The following is a 21,672-nucleotide window of genomic DNA, read 5'->3' as shown; positions in this document are numbered from 1 at the left end:
ACACACACATAGAATGGGAAAAGGGAGGATTATTAGACACACTCACACTAACACACACACACAGAAAGACTTTTCCTTTTTTCTAAACTCACTAAACTTACACACACACACACACACACACTCATCACTTTCAACATTCAACACAATTCTCATAGTCGACTCATTCACACTTTAACAGCCTGCTTTTATTTTCTACCTCTATTTTCTTGTACCTTTATTCCTTATTTTTAATTTATGCTACCTTATGAAGTGTAATAATTCAAAGAGAGGCAGCATCAATACAGTGTTCGTCAACAGTGTTTCGAGTGGGCACCCCTAATTAAATCTCTGTATCACACCTCCAGTTTCTCATCAAACTGACCTAAAAAATCACCTAGTGAATTTTTCAGGATTTACGGCCGGGCTAATCCCGCCTCTAAAAAAGAGGGCTTAAATCCAAATATGCAGTATCCTTTCTTTATTTAACTTAACTATTAACCATTACTTGACCATAGACAAACAAACACACAACACTTAACTCTTGGTACCTTTCATGCACATTTTCTCTCTCTTTCTGTGCACTTTTATTTTTCCTTCTCTTTTATCTATTCTTTTCTGAGCTCTTTCTCTTTCTTATTATTACTTTTTATTCAGCCAAGGTTTTTTTTTTTTTTAAGTATTTTAGACTTTTTATGCTTGCGGCCTTTTTCCTGAGCTTCCACTCTGTAGTTGTGTAAGTCTAAGCAGCTTTTTAAAGGACCAACAACTTTATTTTTTTGTATTTTAGGCTTTTTATGCTTGCGGCCCTTTCCCTGAGCTTCCACTCTGCAGTTGTGTAAGTCTCAGTAGCTTTTTAAAGGACCAACAACTTTTTTTTTTTTGTATTATTTTGGACTTTTTAAGGCTGTTTTTTCCTTTAAACTCCTTTTTTTCAAAAGTTTTTTAATCATGCCTCTCTTCCAATAAGCCTTCTTTACATAACAAACTGCATTAAAACTTTTTGTGGCAGAGAGACACAAGCTCATCAACATGCAGAATTTATATGAAAAAAGGCTCTGCTTACCCGTTTTATGATGCTCTACGATGAGGTTGTTTCTCTCACCCTCAAAACGAAATGCACAAGTTCTGGTGCTGATAACGATCTTTTGCCACCGGTCGGGGTCTCTCAGAGTCCCCTTAGTACGGGCCACCAAAATGTCGTTACCACGACGTATTAATCTTATATCTAGTCTAAACTATAATACTTAAAAGAATAAGTTCAAATAAAAGTTTCTAGTTCTTTTTAAAAATACTTGAAAGATGAAGATGACTTCTTGGAAGATCAGCAGGCTCTTTATTTTCTTAAAGCATTGGAGAGCAGTCTCAGAAGCCTCCTGCAGACTCACTCACAATGAGATACTGAAAACCACAGTTTACATACACAGTTTACATGGGGTGAGGTCATCTCGCCCCTCCTATTAGGTTGTATTCCATAGGACCCCAATTAAATGGTACCCTTGTCTCCTTAAGAATGCAGTATATCATAGGAGTCCAACTAAGGTATCCTTATCTTCTAAGGATGTCATATATCACACCGTACCAGACAGTCCCATGCTACACCATTCTCCTTTTTTTCAGGCCTGAGTTATGAACTCAAGTACCTTTGACCATTCTAATATCCTCTGCCACAAAACTCATTTGTTTAAAATAATTCTCATATCTGTATATCATTTGATTATTACAGTCACATGTTTTCTATATTATTTGTTTATTGCAGTCACATGTCTTTATATTTTTACCTCTGTGGAAATGTCCCATGCCTGATCTATAAATAAGTGAATTCTCCATCAACATCAACCAGGAAGAATGAGAACAGAGAAACGATCTGTGGTCACCACCTGCAGAACCACCCTTTTATAGGGGTTGACTTGCTAATTGCCACTCATTTATACCTACCAATAAATTGTAATAAATGTAAAATAGAGTTTTGGAATTACTAAAAAAAAGGAAAAGGAAAAGGAAAAATTTGCATGGCCCTTTTTAAGTAGATCCAACATGAAGAATTTTTAAGTAAATAGAACCAAAAAACTTCAATTTTTGTTCAACTTTAAGGTTCATTCAACTTTAAATGTGATGTCAGGCCAACTCAAGGAAATCAAGTTTAGTTTAACTAAAATAATGAGTGGAACTTAGTAATGAATGTAATGAATTTAGAGTAATATAAATAATTATTTGGACAACATCATTCCATTCATCCTAGCAATCAACACTTAAAAAAATACATTTTAAACAAAAAAAGTTACATGGCCATTAATCACATGCACACATGCATTACAATCAAACAATACATTTACAACAAGCAAACAAACAGGAAAAGACATCCTTTTTAACCAACATATATTTGTGATATGTTCCTGAAACACTTGCCTTTGCATAGTAACTAATTTAAGCATTTAAGCCAGATTTTTAAATAAACATGCCTTTTTTGAATATGCAATTCTGAATTGAACCACACTTTCAGAGCATTTGTTTAATTAAAAAAGCAAAAAAAAAAAAAAAAGCAAAGGAGGCCTTTAAAAACTAATCAACCAACAGCTATTACTCACTGTCCTCTGTACAGATTCAGTGTGTTTGTGGAAACTGTATATAAAAATGATGCTATGTCTTAAATTAATGAACTTTACATGACAGCTATATAAGGAAGTCCATAGACTAAGGAATAACTGCAAAAAAAAAGCCTTCAAAATGTGTACAGAATAGCAAATTTCACTAAAATAAACTAAATTAATACATATAAATGAAGTAACTGACTGACCACATAAATAACAAAATAATTTAACAAATATTTGCCTTGTAGCCACTGAGGCTGTAAAATTTAGTTTGATTTATTATTATTTTTAAGTATTTAATTATTTGTTTACTATATTTTAATTATTGTTTTATTCATTTAAATGAAAAGGTAGTCATGTCAAATGACACTTTCAGCATATTTAGGATATTACACACACTTAATTAATTTTCAAGAGCAAGTGTAAATTTTGTTTGTGCCTATGAACATTTAAAGACTATGTACATGTTAATGAATATGGATATTTACGAATAAAATGATTTACAAACAATTTACATGCAAATATATTATGCTTTCATTTAATCAATGAGGCACATTATGTTTAATAGCGAGCTTTTACATTAAAGAAACATTAATTTCATGTAGGATTACACAATAAAAAGTATATTTCTCTTTACTGTACTTTTCTCTTTATATACTCTTTGTTTCTGTGACTTGGTTTTGATTTTGTAGGTCATTCCACGTTCAAGTGATTGGTGCCCTTCTTTGGAAACCACAAAGCTATTTTTTTTTATTCAAGTGTCAACAGATAATCTTATACTTCCTTTAGTTCTAATATGTTATATAATGTGTCATACATATTTCATAGAGAGGGCAGAAACAATTGGTTAAAAGGCTTGACACTCCAAAATCAGTTGACCTGTGCACAGTTCATGTAATGTTTCTTTCACATGCCTTTCATAAGACCCACTCATCAATTAAAACTGTGCCAGAATGCATTGAATAGCAAAATGCCACTGAATATGTAGGTTCTAGGTTTATTTGGTTTGGTTTATTTTTGTTCATTTGTATTTGGAACACATTATAGTCATTTATTTTTATTTACTTAATTTACCAGTTTGACTGTACAGCTACATTAAACTACATTAGGTGCACCTTTTATTATGTCGTGTTCATAAAAAAAACAATGTAAATTAAAAATAGTAAATGTTTAATTATACATGTTTTGGCAGTGTGTGTCAGCAGGGTTCATTCCAGTGCAAATTTCGTCCATGTGCGTCAGTGTGTACTGCATATGGAGATCGGCATTATCGTACATTTGATGGACTGCTGTTTGATTATATTGGAGCTTGCAAAGTTTATCTACTAAAGGTGAGATATACCTTTTTGTGTTTTTTGAAAATTAATTTCAGGTTGTTTACATGTATGTGTGTTTCTGTCTTTTCTGTGTATCAGAGCTCCTCTGAACAAATGATTAGCATCACAGCAGAGAATGTGGATTGCTTTGAAAGTGGGGTGATCTGCAGAAAAGCTCTCCTCATCTCAACTGCAAAATCCATAATACATTTTGAGGATGAAAGTGGAAAACCTGTGAGTGCCTCTAATAATGCATTCGATATAATCTTTTTAATACCAGAAAAAAAATATATTGGTGGGGCAAAAAAAACCATGATATATTTCTCAGTTTTTCCAATCTGGTTCAAATTTTTGCAGTTTATTATGGTTTCTTTATTAGTGCCTTCACTGGGATCTTTGTATATGTACAACATTTCTGTACAAAACATTTACTTTAAACCACAATTCCAATATAATTTGTGTTTGTTTTCTGTTTTATCTAGCTGTTATTTACAACAAATTATATATATAGGTTTTGAAAAGGTGTGAACCCTTCAGAAATTTCAATATTTTTGCCTAAATTTGATCAAAAACCTCATCAGATTTTTAAAAAATCTAAAGTCCTAAAAAATTAATAAATTGAACTAAATCAACAAATGAGAAACAAAAAAATATGAGACTTATTTATTGAGGAAAAAGATCCAATATTACATATTTGTGAGTGCTATCAGATACTTTGCTTTCACATACTTCACCTCATGTTACTCTCTTGTGGAGTTGCAACTGAACATTTCCAGTAATTTTTAATACTGAACATAAGCATGGAGGAATATTAGCTTATTCCTCTGTACAAAACAGCTTTACTTTACACATTCTTTGGTAGAATGACCTGTACTTAGTGTCATGGTCTTGCTGCATGATCCATGTTCTTATGAGATTCAGCTCACAGACAAAAGACTAATATATTTGTCTCATTTGTTTATTTTGTTCTCATTACCAACTTTTAAGAATTGTGTGAAAATTGGATGAAGTTTTTGGTCACATTTAAGCAGAAAAATAGAACATTTTAAGGAGATCACAAACTTTCAAGCACCACTGAGTTCAATTATGTAATTTTGTAGAGCCCATCAAGTGTGATAGACAGGCAGAGTGTGTTGATCTGGAACGCGGGTTACTTCGTCATCATCCACTTGTTGCAGCAGGATCTTTCAGTCCTCTGGGACAGGAAAACCACCATACACATACAGGCTGGACCACGCTGGCAGGTCAGGCACAAACAAATGTATTATATATATATATATATATATATATATATATATATATATATATATATATATATATATATATATCCAGAAAGTTTCTCTATATATTTGTGTTTTTCTTGGGCTTGGTCTCAGCTTGTTTTTCTGCTATTTCAAATTGCTCATGTCAGTCTGTAGACTTTTATTTCCTCAAGTAAGCAGCTGAAACACAAAATACAGCTCAGCAGGGAAGCATACAGATATTTTGATCTTATATTTGTTTCTGAAGCAACCCTTTGAAAAGCCTAAAAGGAATGAAATATACCCTGCTCAAGAGAGGGTTACCAGGACCTACCCCTGGAGCCAGGCCTGGCTGCTGCATTTTGAACTGAAGCTTGTGTAATGCTTTGCATGAGCTCCCTGCCAGGAACGCATTGGAGTAGTCTAGACATGAAGTTATAAAAGCCTGCACTAGTTTCTCTGCATCTTTTAAGGATAAAATATGCCAAATTTTGGCAAAATTGCGTAGGTGGAAGAATGCAGTTTTGACTGTATTGGATATGTGGGTATCAAATGTGAGATTCGAATCAAAAGCTACCCCTAAGTTTTTAATGATGGTACTGTGTTTTACTGTTGAATTATCAAGATTAATAGCAGCATTTCTGAGTGAATGTTTCTGAGTATCTGTACCTATTAACAAGACCTCAGTTTTATCAGAATTTAACATGAGAAAATTTTGCAGCATCCAGTCTTTAATTTCAGTTAGACATTCTACATGTTACGTAGACAAGCAACATCATTAGGTTTGGCTGATATATACAGTTGTGTGTCATCAGTGTAAAAGTGGAATTGAATACCATGCTTATGGATTAGTCTAGCCAGTGGCAGCATGTAGAGTGTGAATAATACAGGGTCAAACACTGACCCTTGTGGAACACCATATTTAACTAAAGTATGATTAGAGGATTTATTATTCAGATAAACAAATTGATAACGGTCAGATAAATAGGATCTGAACCAAGAGAGGGCAGATCCTTTTATTCCTACCAGATTTTCCAGCCTATCAAGAAGCATCACATGATCTATGGTATCAAGCGCTGCACTAAGGTCAAGCAGCACCAAAATAGAGATACAGCCCTTATCAAGTGAAAGGAGTAAGTCATTAGTTACTCTTGTTCGAGCTGTTTCTGTGCTGTGATTTGATCTAAATCCAGACTGAAAAATGTCATGAATGTTATTGTTTTTTAGGTAAGAGCACAACTGCTGTGACATGACTTTTTCTAGAATCTTAGCAATAAAAGGGAGGTTTGATATTGGCCTGTAGTTTGCGAGCTCAAGAGGGTCAAGATTGGGGTTTTTTAATAATTGGTTTGATTACCATTGGTTTGATAGTTTCAGAGGTTTAGTTACATATCCTATGTTGAGGGATGATTTTTTATTGTGAGCAATGGTCTAATGACTTTAGGTAAGATTTGTTTAAATAATTGTGTTGGTATAGGATCCAGTAAGCATGAAGATGATTTAGATGAGCTAATTAAACTAAGCAAGTCATTTTCATTGACAGAATTGAAGTAGTCTAAGTGCACCTCAGAGCTGGCGGGGGGTTCATCTACAAGAGCTGATGCGACTTTGGACTGATTTTGGATTTTGAGTCGAATGCAATAAATTTTATATAATTAAAAAACCTCATAAAGTCATTACTACAGAAATCAGAGGGGACAATGGAGTTTTTTTCTATTTGTTGACCATTTGATTTGATACAGAGCTAAAAAGGAATCTAGGGTTGTCTTCTATAAGAGAAGACATTCTATAAGAAAAGTACTGTGATTTGGCTTTAGATAAGGCATGTTTGTAGTCGGTGAGGATGTGCTACCATGTAATTCAGAAACATTCTAGTTTTGTGTGTCTCCATTTACGTTCATGGTTACGTGCAGCCAGTTCTAAGGCACGCGTGCTGTCACTGTACCATGGAGCAGGCCTCTTCTCTCTAAATTGTTTGGTCTTGACTGGCGCTATCTACTATCTACAAAATCAGCAAATTCACAAAGAAATTCTCTATAAGGGCCAGGAGGACGATAGATTGTGATGAGAAAAAAGAGTGTTGCCATTTTGATGCAGTAACTTTAAGAGTAAGCACTTCAAAGGATTTAGTGTCATAACCAGATTTCTGTGTTGTGTCTATGGTAGGGTCATAAAATGTGGCTAACCCACCACCATGACCAGATGTTCATGGGCGACTGCAATAGCTGAAGCTAGAGGAGTGAACTCATTCAGGGCAATGTATTCATTGGGTTTAGCCCATGATCCTTAATGACATAAGAGACATAATGCATAAAGTTTGTTATCAGTAATAATATCACTGACAATGAGTGCTTTAGATGCTAGAAATCATATATTTAAAAGCCCTAATTTAATGCTGGAGGTGCTGAAATATTGCGTTCACTGCAGTGCCTTGTTGTTAATTTTAATTAGGCTGTTGAAAACTGATTTTTGGGCATCTGTGATAACAATCTTTGTGGAGAACAGACACAGTCTCAATGCTGAAGAATTTATTAGTGTTAATCAAAGTGGGTGATATGGACATGCTACTCATCATACTAACTGCAGAGAGATGGTCAGGTGGAACATTACGAACTTTAATATTACTTACCTGCTCGCTATCCAGTTTATCTACCTGACCGATGTGACTGGGAAGGACCAGTCAGTCCCGGTGCAGAACCACCTCAATGTACTCAGAGAGAACTACGGATCCTAGGCAGCTCGGATGAAGCCGGTATCCAGAAGCGAACGGTAGTGCTCCTTCAAGACCTCGCTGCGGCAGGCGGAGATGTTGTTCGTTCCCACATGAAAAACGACTGTGCCGAAATCTTCACGCTGCCAAAGTGCTGAAGGAAGCCACCTGGCAACATCCAGGACGCGTGCGCCTGGGAGACAATAAACAGTTGCATTACTTTTTGTGCCCGGCACTTTTAAATGTCTAACTATTGAATCTCCAATAATAAGAACACCGCCCTGTTTAGTCTTCGGTGCTAGAGCAGGTGCAGGTGAAGGCCAGTGATGGTGCTTCCATCCCAGTGTAGGCGTGTAGATGGGTACCCCCGCAAACCGCCGCAGCAGAGGAGCCGGAGTGGCACATAGGAGGTGTCGTGGGCTGCCTCGAGTCTCATCTTCTCCCACTGGAGCTCCGTCTGCTTCTCCAGGAGATGCTAAATCCAGTGACCCAGCTGCTCAAGCTCTGTGATGGACTTAGAAAGGGCTGAGAAAAAGTAAACCATGAGTAATAATAAGGACGAAAAAATTAAGTTAAGAAACACAGTGGATTAGGAACAATGAAGACAGCACACTAAGATAAGCAATGCCAAAAAATATGTAATAGGGATTGTAAATAAATGTCTAAAGGACTAAATATACAGCAAAAAATGGCAAACAATTTCAAATTAAGCACGCGACCAGTCAGCCCGAAGTGATGTACCTCAGTCAAATAGCAGTGGTCAAAAGCATGTTGTGCCTGTTATGGTGGCAACCCAAGAACCTGTAGGTGGACACCAGGGGCGAGGGAAGCTGTCAAGACGAAGAAGGAGGCTTTTCGGGCTTGACTGGCTTGGGGAACTTCCGATTCTGTGGATGGGTACTGGCAGACGAAAAATACTGCAGCTGTGGGAGTTCTTGAAGCAAAATCCAAAACATGGGAGGAGTCTGTAGAGGCCTTGGAGAATGCCTTCCAGGCAGCCTCAAACAAGTTCTGGAAAACACTCCGAAAGCTCAGGAGAGAGAAGGGAGACACTGTCCAAGCTGTGATCAATAAGAATGGTGAAAATCTGAACTCGACTGAGCGTATTGTTGGGTGTTTGAAGGAGCATTTTGAGGATCTCCTTAACCTGAGGGACATGCCTTCTGGACAGGAGGTAGGGCCAGAAGTGTCTGGGGTGAAGACACTGAGGTGGTTAAAAATCTATGCAGTGGCAAAGGCCCTGTAGTGGATGAGATTCGCCCAGAGTTACTGAAGACCCTTGATACTGTGGGGCTGTCTTGGCTGACATGTCTCTACAATATTCCGTGGACCTCTGGAAAAGTGCCTTTGGATTAGTAAACTGGGTTTTGGTTACCATTTTTAAAAAAGGGAACCCTAGAATGTATGCCAATTATTGAGGTATCATACTTTTCAGCCCCCCTTGGAAAGTCTAGATCAGGGTGCTGGAAAGAAAAATCATTTCAATAGTCGAACCTAGGATTTTGGAGGAACAATGTGGATTTCATCCAGGCCATGGAACTATGGACCAACTCTTAAATTTATCACAAGTGATTGAGGGGGCAGGGGAATTTACTACTCCACACAACACATGCTTTGTGGATTTGGAGAAGGCGTATGACCTTGTTCCCTGAGAGATGCTGTGGGAGTTGCTCCAGGAGTATGGGGTGCCAGGGTCACTCCATCAAGCTATACGGTCCTTGTACTCTCAGAGTTTGTGTTGTGTTCACATCCTATGTGCTCGTATTGCAGTTCTGCTGGTAATCATTAAGCTTTTTGCTTTGTGTGCATGTTGAAAGATAATTGAAGTAAACTGCAATATTTCAGATTACACAGGTCCCATGAGAAATTGTTACCAGGGACATGGTGTATTTTATGCTGGGTATCTGGAGCTCTGAGAGGCATTGAGGAACTAGTAGTGCACAGTCAGGGTTGCCACCAGGGACCCAGGTGTCACGCAGGCCTCTCTGATCTCCAGATCCCAGAATTCAATATACAATCACATGACACCACACCGTTCTCAATCACCAGAGTTCTGATTAGGAACACCTGCTTCTCTCTCTATTTAAGCTTCACTCACGAGTCATTACTGAATATTGCGTGATTTATCTCCGAATACAAAGCGTTCTCTACTTACCTGTCTGTCTTGAATTTCAGTTACCTACCTTATGCTCGTCTTTCGGTTTTTGTCCTTGTCCTGCCCCTTTGGATTTGTTTGCTCTCCGGTTCATGAACTCTGCCTGGCTTTTCGATTACTCTGTTGGTTTGTCTCTGAGGTACTGTTTGTTTCTGATATTCGACCTGTGCTAGTTATTGTTAACCCCTTGTGGATTGTTGCCAATAAACTCTTTATACTGCTCGCCGCTTGTGTCTGCCTTCTGTCCAGTCGTGATACCAGGAAAGGATGAAAATGTAGTGAACAAGGCTATTATTCAGTGTGGTGCATAGTATTAATAATAATAATAGTAATAATCTATGGCCTTAAAGATGCTAACTGAGTGACCCTTTTTAACCAAATACAAACTTGCACCTCCTTGCATCAGCTATAGGAATAAATATAGCTGCAATTAGCAATACTCAGGTCCAAGCAAGTATTCGCTAGAAGACGAACAATGCGACCTTTCCTGAGATAGAAACCACATTTTTTGGGTAGTTTTTGTAGTGTTTTTAAGGTGTTCCTTGTGTCTCAGTGGAGAGGTGGTGTGAGATGGAGGAATAGTGGATGACAGAGACAGCATAGTGCACAGAACTCACTCTGGAATTTCACCATGGTTTCTCACCCTAATGTTCCCCATAGAGCAGATATGATGTGGAGTTGCTTGTACTCTAGTCCTTCATCAGTGGACACAGAACACTGTCTGCTGGATTTGTTTGGTTGTGGACTATTCTCAGTCATGCAGTGATACTGAGGGATTTAAAACTCCAACACCTAAGTCATACCTGTTGTATGGGTGTCCTGACCATTGAAGACCAGGGTGAAAGCGAGCAATCTTTGCAGAGCAAGAGGTTAGCATAAGACATCTTCAGATAGAGAAGACACACTTTAGGATAGTTTTTTTTTAGTGTTTAAAATGCGATCCTAGGTGTTCTGGTGTGATGGTGGAGCTGGATAGGAGAGAGGGGAAGTGGATGAGTGGGTGAATTTCTGGTCGTCTGCAGACAGGTGAAGGTGGGGCTTGAGTTACAGAGACAGCACAGAACTCACTCTGGAGTTTCAACCTGGATTGTGACCCAATGTTCAGGACAAAGCAGATATCATTTGTGTGGTTCATTCTCAACACTGCAGTGACAGTGACATTGTGGTGATATGTCAGTGTGTATTGTGCTCTTATGAGTGGATCAGACAGCTGTGCTGCTGGAGATTTTAAAATCTGTGTCCACTCATTGTTCACACTGTTAGACACACCTACCCTGTTGGTCCACCTTCTGTGGACACTGGAGCTGAAAACATGGACAGTGAATGTAGAAATAAGGAGTTGGTCATAATGTTAGGGTTGATCTGCATGTATGCGTTTGTTCTCTGGCCTTCTATCTCAGGCGGTGGGGGTGAGTGGGGAGAGGTGACAGTCAGTGTGTGAGGAGGAGAGGGAGGGGTTGAGGGGAATTCTGCATAATAGAGAGAAGTCTGAATGCATAGATGAGATATTTGTTCGCAAACTTGTCCCTGGATAATAACCCAATATGGACATATGTGGTATTAAGAGAATCTTAAGAACCTGAACTTTAATAATTATCAAACAATATGTGGAACTTTCATTATTGTGTGATTGCAGCCTCTACTTAAAAACAGTTGTGCAGCTTGCCTTATAAACATTGAACGAAAACAGCTGTAACTCAAAAATGTTTTAGCCATAAATTATAAAAATGCACAAGCTCCTTTTCCATGGGCTTCAGAATATATTTATTACATCTTGCTGGTACTGCATCCCTAGATGGCGGTGTAATCAATAAAAAACCTAGGCAACAAGTTACTGTCCAATTGTAGCACCCCTTTTCTGTGCATTTTGATCACATTTGGCAAACTACTTCTATGTATTAATGACACACACGTGTACCAAGTTTTGTTTGATTTGGACTAAGTTTGTTTGAGTTATAGTTCAGAGTACACAGAGCTCCGCCCATGCATATTTGCTCAATAATTACCACAACGACATATCAAAAGTTCCAACTTTTTTTGATAATTATTTACTTACAGTCTACACAGGTTGCAAAAATACCAGTTGTGTATTCACACAACAAATTTCCAGGGAGGAGTTCGAACACACACATACCTGACTATTGTGGATAATTATTTTTTGACAATAATTGTAATTGCAAAGTTGTGAGACAGTATGCAGAGTATTCTGTAAAACAAATTGCTTGTCAATGTGCTTAATTTTAGCTGAGATATTCCATACTTCCATGTGAAAATTTTCAGTTGCGCTCCCTAGTGGCTGATGGTGGCCATATTTTTTCGAATATGACATCATCATCATAGAATCTGATTCAACACATCACCCACTACATGCATACTAATCATGTCAATCGGACAATCCTGTGAAGCGTAACAATTTTTTTTGTTCTAATAGCACACCCTAGGCTTGCAGCTGCACAACCAAGTAATCATATCTTCCAACCCTTATAGGGATCAAGCATGTGAAGTATCGTAACATTCGGGCAAAGCATTTGTGAGTTATAGCTATATTTTTCTGATGTTTTGAAGGCATATTTGGGTGGAGTCTGGAAGCCACACAGTGATGAAATTCCAACCTTTTTTTTGATAATTATATTAGAATTCAGCTGATACCATATATGTCCATACTGGGTACATTTCCAGGGACTAGCTCACACTCAAAAATGTGTGTGATTTGGCTTATTATGCAAATTAGCTCAACATCTAAGCGGGATGGAGCTTAGGGGTTCTTGAGGCTTTTTCGTATGGTCTGACGAACCATAGTTTACACATCACACGGGAAAGGAGATACGAAAATCACATTTCATCTGAGAAAAAGAAGAAGTGGAAACAAAGCAAAAACAATAGGGCAACAGCACTTTCAGTGCTTGAACCCCTGATAAATTGGGTCTCTATGATCTTTAAGCAAGTGGCAAAGCAGACAATAGCTAGACAATTTTGCCTGGCTAACAAAAATGTTTGGGTAGTCAAGGGAGTGAATATACGTAGTGATATTTTCAGAGTGGATTATTCCTACTGTTGAGGTTGGTCTGTGACTGGGTTTACACCGCTTTACAGGAGGTATCTGAAATATACAGAAATTTGAATCAGGGTGGCAACAGAGCAAAAATCAAAAGACAAATTTACAGGATGAGAAACTTTTTTTTTCTTTTTGCATTTAAATATGGGAATAATTAAGGACATAGGGGTCCTATATACAACAAAGAACATAAATGGCCTCTTGCTCCACAGTACAGACATAAAACCACTTTTATTCACATTGGTTGTTTTCTTTGCCTGTCCTGCATCCATATGCTCTTTCCAGAATTGGCAGTGAAGACACAACTGAGCTTAGTTTTTGTGGATTATAACACCAATGGGAGTTGATTAAATTAGCCTTTCTGATGGACAACCGATTGGGCTAACTACAGAAAAGGAAGATGCCCTTGTTTGCTAATTCAGACCTTAAAGTTTCTTTGAGTCCTTCTCTGTACAGATTTACTAACATGTTTATCCCTCACAGCAGGTTGTTCACAGCATGGTCACTCTCTTGTTTAAGTTAAACCAGCTGATCCCAGGTACACCAAACCAGATTTTCCAGCTTTGTCAGTGGAAGAGTGGTCAAAAACCTCTCTGACTTTGCTTGTAAACTCTGTTTATGGAGTGTTTGGCTCCAATATGACCAGAGGACAAAGAATAGAGGTTTTCTCTGAGGGGACATGAAATGTGACCAGTGGGGCCATAGAAAGGAACCTGAATAGCTAACAGTGGGGTCAGTTACTTTAACATATATGGCAGACACTATTATCCACACTGACTTCAAAAAATGTCTTCTTGTTCAGAGAATACATCCTCACCAGATTTTTAGTCAAAATGATACTTAATTAAGACACAGCTTGATATAGGAATACTGAACCCTAAAGAGAGAAACACAAACTAAACACATGTGCAGTGTCGTATCACAATAATTGCTGATGTCTGGAGAGGAGAAATTCACTTTTCAGTTGATTAAACAAATACAAAATAAGCCAGTGCCTTGGAAAGTGCGGAACTCTGCTGTTTTCAAAACCAGTTCTGAAAACCAGAGCCAGGACAAGGAAAGAGTCTTAAGGCTTGTGTCCCATGCAGCTTAAAGGATGATTGGTCAAGATGAGCCATTCTTATTTTGTAAAGCCTAAGCATTTTAAAGTGCATAGGTTTTTTTTTGTCACATTACTATGTAAATGTGGACAAAGAAGATGTTTTCACAGAGTTTATATAGGAAGTTTATACATCATAAGCATAAGATAATCACTAAGTTTCTGCAAGCTTAGTTTCCTTAGAGATATCCCAGTTTGATTTAAAAGATGAGGGACAGAATGTTTTGTTCTGATAAAGCACTGACCTCGAAACTGACCTGATATACACTGAGTTTGTGAGTTCTGTTGACAGTCAGAAATGAATATACAGACAAAACATGCAGACAGGATCTTTCAACAGAGACATATAAAAATTTCCATTACAATCCCTTCCCTTGTCTCTAAGGACACTAAGAACATACAGAAACTTTAGAATCTGCATACTAAAATGGAAACTTATATTACTACACATAGGTTAAAAAAGGAAAAAATAATATATAAAACGTTTACAAAATATGTAAAAAAAAAAATTTTTTTTACAAGAATTGAACATCCACTATTACATGTTAGACTTTCTGTAACAGTTTCATAAATTCTCATTTTAAAAAATAGTAGTAAAATATTGTAATAGTCGTCACATTTCAACTGAGTTATTTGTTTGTTCAGTTTCGATGTAGGAGGTGGTTTTAAAAAATTCTGTCTCATATAGGAATCTTTTTGTAGGGTTAACAAGATGATGTAGGCTGTAACAACATGATAATGGAGAATGGGGATTTAAATGTTCCTACATGAGTTTGCTAGTAAGATAACTAGTTGTGTCTAAACCCATCCAAGTTCATATGTATTTTCAGAAATTGAAGATGAAGAATTAAATGTTCTTTTTGGACCGTTCCCAAAGTAATTAAAATTTAGAAGATCTCCAAAAGATCCAAAATACACCCTCTCTCCTGAGGGAGGCGTGCTCGTTCCGGAAGCGTTACAAATACCAGTCGAGTGAAGTTCAAAGCAAACCAAAGTATTTATTTCAATACTGGTACCAGGAGAACTAATACATAAGAAACGCAACCTAGTGCCCTTCCACGCAAAGTTCTGACCTTCCCATCTGACTCCACAGTTTTTATACCCCAAATGACGAATACCCTGCTGGCAAGGCGTTTCTGGCTGATTAACATATATTAATATGCATAATTAGACATGTTAGTACTCAGGTTTCTGCGTGCATGTTTCCCATGCACCTATGACCCCAAAACACTCATCCTGCCCTTCTGACTCTGTAGGTTTTATTACCCACATTCCTTTTCTGTCACCAAGATTATGAGGGGTCAGTAATGGACTTTAAGGTCACTGAGGTGCCCTAAAGTTCAACTCCCCCTTTTGGCTAACAGTTGTAATTTATGCTAAAAGCCTGAGTGCAGATCTGTTAAAGATCTAAGAAATTAGAAAGGTGTAAACACTGAGTCAGCATGTCAGTTAGTGTGCAGATTCTAAACTGTTTAAATGCATGGTTAAAATACTGGTTAATCATTCATATGAATACAAGGTTTCATACAATGAATATGTAATTATACTTTCTAATTTTAACTAATCATCATTCAATGATATTTGTCCACTAATACAAAGTAATAAAATTATTTTTCACAACAATTCCCCCTTTTGACCTGTCCAACTGACAGGTCAATACATTTAAATAAATGATAAGCAATTAATGTTAAATTGGTCTGCCTAGGTCACCCCCGGTTTGGCGAGTTACTTAGGTAGAGCGTGATGGCAGATTGTGGTGGTAGCGGGCAATTACACCACTCCTGTTAAGAGTGGACACCTCTGTCCTACCACTCACTCTCTGGACTAAGAGATTACAATGAGCCCTATATGTGTATGTGTTAAAGTGTATTCTTCATCCTTTCCTTGTCTTCCTTGTCGTGCCCCTGCCTCAGGGGATTATTCTGCCCCTATGTTGGTTGAGGCTGCTTGATCAGCCTCTTCTGAGGTGTTGTTTTCCTTCAGTGAATGTTTGATGTTAGGTGTCGGTGCGGCTCTGCACTGTGTGAGGTGGTACCACTATAAGCCTTTACCCTTCAGCCGGACTGCACAACTGGTTCTCTCTGTCACCTGGTAGGGTCCTGTCCAGCGAGGTTCGTACCACTTCCGCTTGATAACCTTCAGGAGGACCCAGGGTGAGACTGTCACTTCTGGATCCTTCTCCTCCGTTTCTTCTCTTTCTCTCCTTTCCTGCACCTGTATAGAGAAATCTTTACAAACAGCTTTTAGTTCTTCATATAGCTGTCGGTACTCTGCTTGAGGTAGTTTCTGGGGGGACGCAAGCGCACTGGAGGGGCCTTAAAAAGGGATGCCCCTCCCTAATTCAAAAGGATTTAACCCTGTATTTCTGTTCACTGAACTACGGACACTAATTAAAGCAATTGGAAGGGCATCAAGCCAATTCATGCCCGTGGCCAGTTTGATTTTTGCTAATTTAGATTTCAAATTTTAATTCATCCTCTCCACCTGACCTTGTGAGGCAGGATGATACACACAACCATAGCTATGGCGCAGCCCCAACGACTGCTCCACCCACTGCAGTGTTTTACTTGTGAAATGACTCCCGCTATCTGAAAAAATATAAAAAAAAAAAAAAAAAAAAAAATTTCCTAGGAAACCCATGGTCCGTAATCCAACAATTAATCAGAAACTTACAGACTGATTTTACATCTTCCCTCAGAGTGGGGAGTGCCTCTACCCACCCCGAGAATCTATCTACTACGACCAGGAGATATCTATATCTCCTAATGGGGTCAATCATATCTGTGTAATCCATTTGAATCTCATGTCCATGAGAATCTGGCAATGGAAACCTTCCTGGAGCTAGTTTAAATGCTTTTGTTACGTTCTGAGTGTTACAAATCTGACATTTAGTGATGTAATCAACCACTAATGCTGACATGTATGGGTGCCACCATTGTTTTTAATTTTCCAGTGTTTTGTTGTTTTCCTATATGTGCCACTTCTAATGCTGAAATTACTGCTAGCAGTTCTGCCTTCTGCGCCGATGGGTTTTGTTTCACTTCGTCTGCTATAACTGTCTGAAACTCATGTGTTTCCCCCTTCGCTTCCTGAACTACTGCGTATCCTGCTCTGACTTCACCTGTATCTGCCCTGTAACCACACCCATCCGTCCATAAATTCCATGACCCTGGAATGGGTGTGGCTTGTAAGTCTGGTCTTACTTTTCCTTGCCTTTCTACCTGTTCCTCGCACTCATGTGGTGGACCTTCCATCATCCCATCCGCCATATTAACTCCTTCGTGTGTAGGTGATGTTGGGTGCAGTCAATGCTTTGTGAATGCGTCTCTGTCTCAATGTAGTGAGTGTGAACATCTGTGAGTTTATGTACGCTACTACTCCGTGTGTGGTTAGAATGCGCAATGGATATCCTGCTACCAAATGTGCTGTTTTCTGAACTAATTTAGTCAGTCCTGCTACATGTCTTGTGCACTGTGGTTGTCTCCTCTCTATAAGGTCCAATGGGACACTTAAATACATTAACACTGCTCTACCTTCCCCCTTTTTCTGAAACAGTACACCATTAATCACAGTGTCTGTTTCAGAAACATCTGTGTAAAAAGGTAATTAATAGTCAAGTCTGGCTAAGTAAACTGCAACTGATAAGGCTTGTTTAACGTCTATAAACGCCTGTACCGACTCCACCGTCCAATTCAGCTTACCAGACAAATTTCTCATCCCTAGCGATTTCACCATGTCCCTAAAAGGTTATGTTCGTCCGACACAGTAATGTATTGTCTGCTGTAGCCAGTCAGTCCTAAAAATGCTAACATGTCTTTCACAGTTTCAGGTTTTTTTTTTTTTTTTTTTTTTTTTTTTTTTTTTTTTTTTTTTTTTTTTTTTTTTATATTGGGCAATCCAAATTGGTTGTGTAATATTCATACAAAAATAGACAAATGTCTGATTAGTCTATCATACATCATCTGGTCCTGTGGACCACAATGTGTCAGGTAGTGATGCTAATAATACCTCCATCTGTAGATAATCACAGTCCTCACAACCATGGTGTCTAGGCAGCAATTAATGGTGCAATGTGACTAAGATTGGTGAGTTATCAGTGATGTGATATGTCTGTGTGAACTGCGAAAACATGAGACCAAGCAGCTGTGTCCTGACCCAATCCGTGGCCTCATTTGCTCTTTTTACCATAGGGCCCAACTGCTTGGCCTTGTGTCTCTTGATCAAGAGCTAGTGAAATGTGTGGTGATCAACAATGTTGTTGTGGTGCTAGTGAAACAGGAGATGCCACCCCTTCAGGACCCACATAAATCCCTGTGGTGTCAACCGACCACTGTGTACCCTCTAATTCTGTTTGAAAATATTCATAATAAGTTAAATCTCCCCCTACATCATAAAACAGGGTGACATGGAATGGGTCGGGCGGAGGAACGTAGGGTGCCATGGCTGTAATCCAAGTCGACCAGTGGTGGAACAAGGCAATGAGTCGTGGTGACCGGTCCTTCTGTCCAGTCACTAAAGCCCAGGAAATGTCTATCGACTCATCCTGTTGAGGTCTCATCAGGTACATACCGTCAGTGTACCCCACCACTGCCACAGTTTTGTGTCCGTCCAACCACATAAGTGTGATCCCATCTGGTTGGCATAAAATAGCGCTCATCAGATGTGCAGGTAATACTTTATTGATGGCTGACCATGTGACTCCTCTTGTCTACCAGAAAAAAGATTTCGGAGGCCCCCACAGTTAATGACAGCATGGGTTCTGCCCTGGCCCTGCTGTCCTGGTGCTCCTCATGGCCCCGTCAATGTCCACCCCACGGCTCCATGCTGTATTGGCCAGCAGGAAGATGTGATGGCTCCGGTTTTGGTGCCGCCTGTGGTTGTGGTGCCTGTTGTGGATAGCTGGTGTCAGTAGACAGTGGTGCCCTACATTGTGCTGCCCAGTGGTCCAAAGCTCCACATCTTAGACATGCCGCTGTCCGACGGCGGGCCCTGCCCCTCCTCCCACCATTACCACGCCCCCTGCCCCATGAGTAGGGCCGATATGAGAAATATGGACTTGGTCCATAATTATACGGTGGGTTTTGTGGTGGCCCTGATTGAGTAGGCATATATGTGTTTTTGTTCATAAATGTTAGTGGTGATTGCATATGTGGCAGTGCAGTCATAGGCATCATGGTGTCAGACTTTATTTGCTTTTTATTATTATTTATAGATTTCCTGGCTTCTGCTAGTTGAACAGTCAGTAGGTCTCTTTGTAACTTAAGTATCTCCTTGTCTTTATTATCTAATTTTTCCTTATGATTGTTCATATAGAAAAGATCATAGTCAGGTTCAGTAAATGTCTCAGCCTTTTTCTCTATTTCAGCTGCTTCCATGGAAGTAGTTGATCTTTTAATACTATTTCTAAAATCCCCAAGTGCTACAGTCACGCCACCTGTCAGACTGTCCAGCTTTCTAATCCAAGCAGCCGCTCCACTACATAAAGGCAGAAGCTGATCGACCAAAGTCTGTGCATCAGTTAATGATAATGGTACATATTTATATGTTCCTGTGCTAGTGGCCACTAATGGAAACATAGTGTCAACGTTAGTGTCAGTCTTATATCTGTCAGGCGGGTGTCGAGGTCCGGTGCTACGTCTCAAAATGTCCGTTTTGTCTGAGGTGTGCATGTCGCATTCTAAAGACTGTTGTTTTAAGTCCAATTGTCTCTGTTCTGCTAGTATGAGTTTTTCCATGGCACGCAATGTTTTGTTCAAATCAGTAATCCGTCTACCACCACGACGTTCATTCGCACTGTCCTCATCATCTGCTATATGTCCGTCATCCTGATCATAGTCAGCCGTTGTGACATGGTCCTCTAAATCTGCTTTAATCCTGATGTTTTGTTTATTTTTACGTGGCATCGAGTTCTTAAATGATGTTGTTAGTGTTTGTTTATTGACAAGACGCAGATTATCCTGTTCTACATGCTTTCCCGTGTCATCAATAATGTCATAACGGTCGGTATTAATATCTGTATGTGTATTTAAAATTGACTCATGTGGCTTTCGCAATTGGAATGGGTCGTCTGTGTGTGCTTTTGTTTGTTTGTCACTTTGAACTGGCTGCTCACAAGCAAAATCCCGACCTCTTGTGTCTGTCTGTACGCTCACTTTGCCGGAATCAACACTGAAAACAGGGAGGATATTATCAACTGGTGGGACATTATCAACTGGTGTGACGTGACCTATGTTATATGGGGGAGGCGGAGCTGTAGGAGCTGTAGGCTCCTCCCCCTTGTGGTTCGTATAGGCGATATTCACTTCCGGCATCTCGGCATTGAGTGATAGAGCGTCCGAAGGTGACGGACCTGGTGTTTTCAATACCACGAGCTGCGGAATGAGACTGAGGAACGCCATTTTAAAACAAAGCTCCGCAATGTCCGTTTTAGCTATTTTTAAACTTTTGTTTGCCTTAGGTCTTTGGAAAAGGCTAGCCTTACTAACCTCCACTTCAGCCTGACATAATCTTTCCTCCAGCTCTCTTTTCAACTGATTAATACCGGTATTTAAACAAGTTTTCTCCCCTGTATGTAATTTAGCCCACGTTTCAAATCTCTGTAACACACTTTTGTGCACATTAACCCGCTTTTTCAAATGTATTTGTCCCAGTTTTAATCCCTCAGTTATTATGTCAATTTGTTGTACAAACGGTTTCCATTCCCAATTCCCCACGCCCTAAATGGCGTGTAATTGATTATGTAAGTCTCTAGTAGTAGCCATAATGTCAGTAAGAAGCTGATTAAAAAATTGGACCTTACCTGAAATGGTCTTCGTTCTAGTTCACCCTATAATTGCAAATCAATTATCACCGTTAGGTTTCATCACAATTCAGAGTGAACTAAAACAGTTTCCCAACACCCACGCAAATCGCCCACGCAGCCGCCGCTGCTCTCAGCACAGTCCGCCTCAGTTTATATAAAAGAAAAAGTCCACAGTTTTACAGTCAAGTTTACAAACTCAGCCAATAAAAGCAGAACCTCCTCAACCCTGTGAAGAATTTCACAGATGGATAGAAAACATAAGTTCGTCTTCAAACACAGTATAATATTTAAAAGCAAGTCAAGCCTAATTTACATGAAGTATGAAACCGACCCACGGAGAGAGAGAAAAAAGCTTATTAGTCAGAAGGAAATAACACGCCAATATATGAAACAAAATTTGTAGGAAACGAAAAAGCAAGAAAAGCAGGACTAAGATCTCACAACACAGAATTAAACCAACGACTATATTTTAGGAACAAAACAAATGTCCATAGACACTCAACAGTCCTCAAGCCACAGTGAAATCACAAGATATATTATAGCAAGTGAAAGCAAAATTTAATGAACTAGAGAAATAGCAAGCAGGTTACAAAATATGTTATGATTAACGAAAAATTCAAACCGTGGCAGAAAATAAAATTATTATTATATATATTTTTTTAGACTAATTACCGTAGTTAAAAATACTAACTAAACCAGAAAAATAAGATTCTTAGGACAATAAGCA

General features: G+C 38.8%; 1 protein-coding gene across 1 annotated transcript in view; it reads left to right on the top strand.

Annotated features, from left to right (window-relative positions):
• The window catches only part of LOC136679069 (otogelin-like), a 509,929-nt gene that overhangs the window by 284,859 nt on the left and 203,398 nt on the right, over positions 1-21,672 (top strand). The window contains exons 25-27 of the mRNA XM_066657350.1: positions 3,760-3,898; positions 3,983-4,117; positions 4,984-5,127. Of these exons, the coding sequence (XP_066513447.1) occupies positions 3,760-3,898; positions 3,983-4,117; positions 4,984-5,127 (418 nt within the window). The remainder of the gene's footprint in view (positions 1-3,759; positions 3,899-3,982; positions 4,118-4,983; positions 5,128-21,672) is intronic.

Source organism: Hoplias malabaricus, chromosome Y, assembly GCF_029633855.1.
Source record: "Hoplias malabaricus isolate fHopMal1 chromosome Y, fHopMal1.hap1, whole genome shotgun sequence".
In the NCBI taxonomy this organism is placed as follows: domain Eukaryota; kingdom Metazoa; phylum Chordata; class Actinopteri; order Characiformes; family Erythrinidae; genus Hoplias; species Hoplias malabaricus.
The sequence above is the reverse complement of the archived record's forward strand: the minus strand, read 5'-3'. Positions and strand labels throughout refer to the sequence as shown.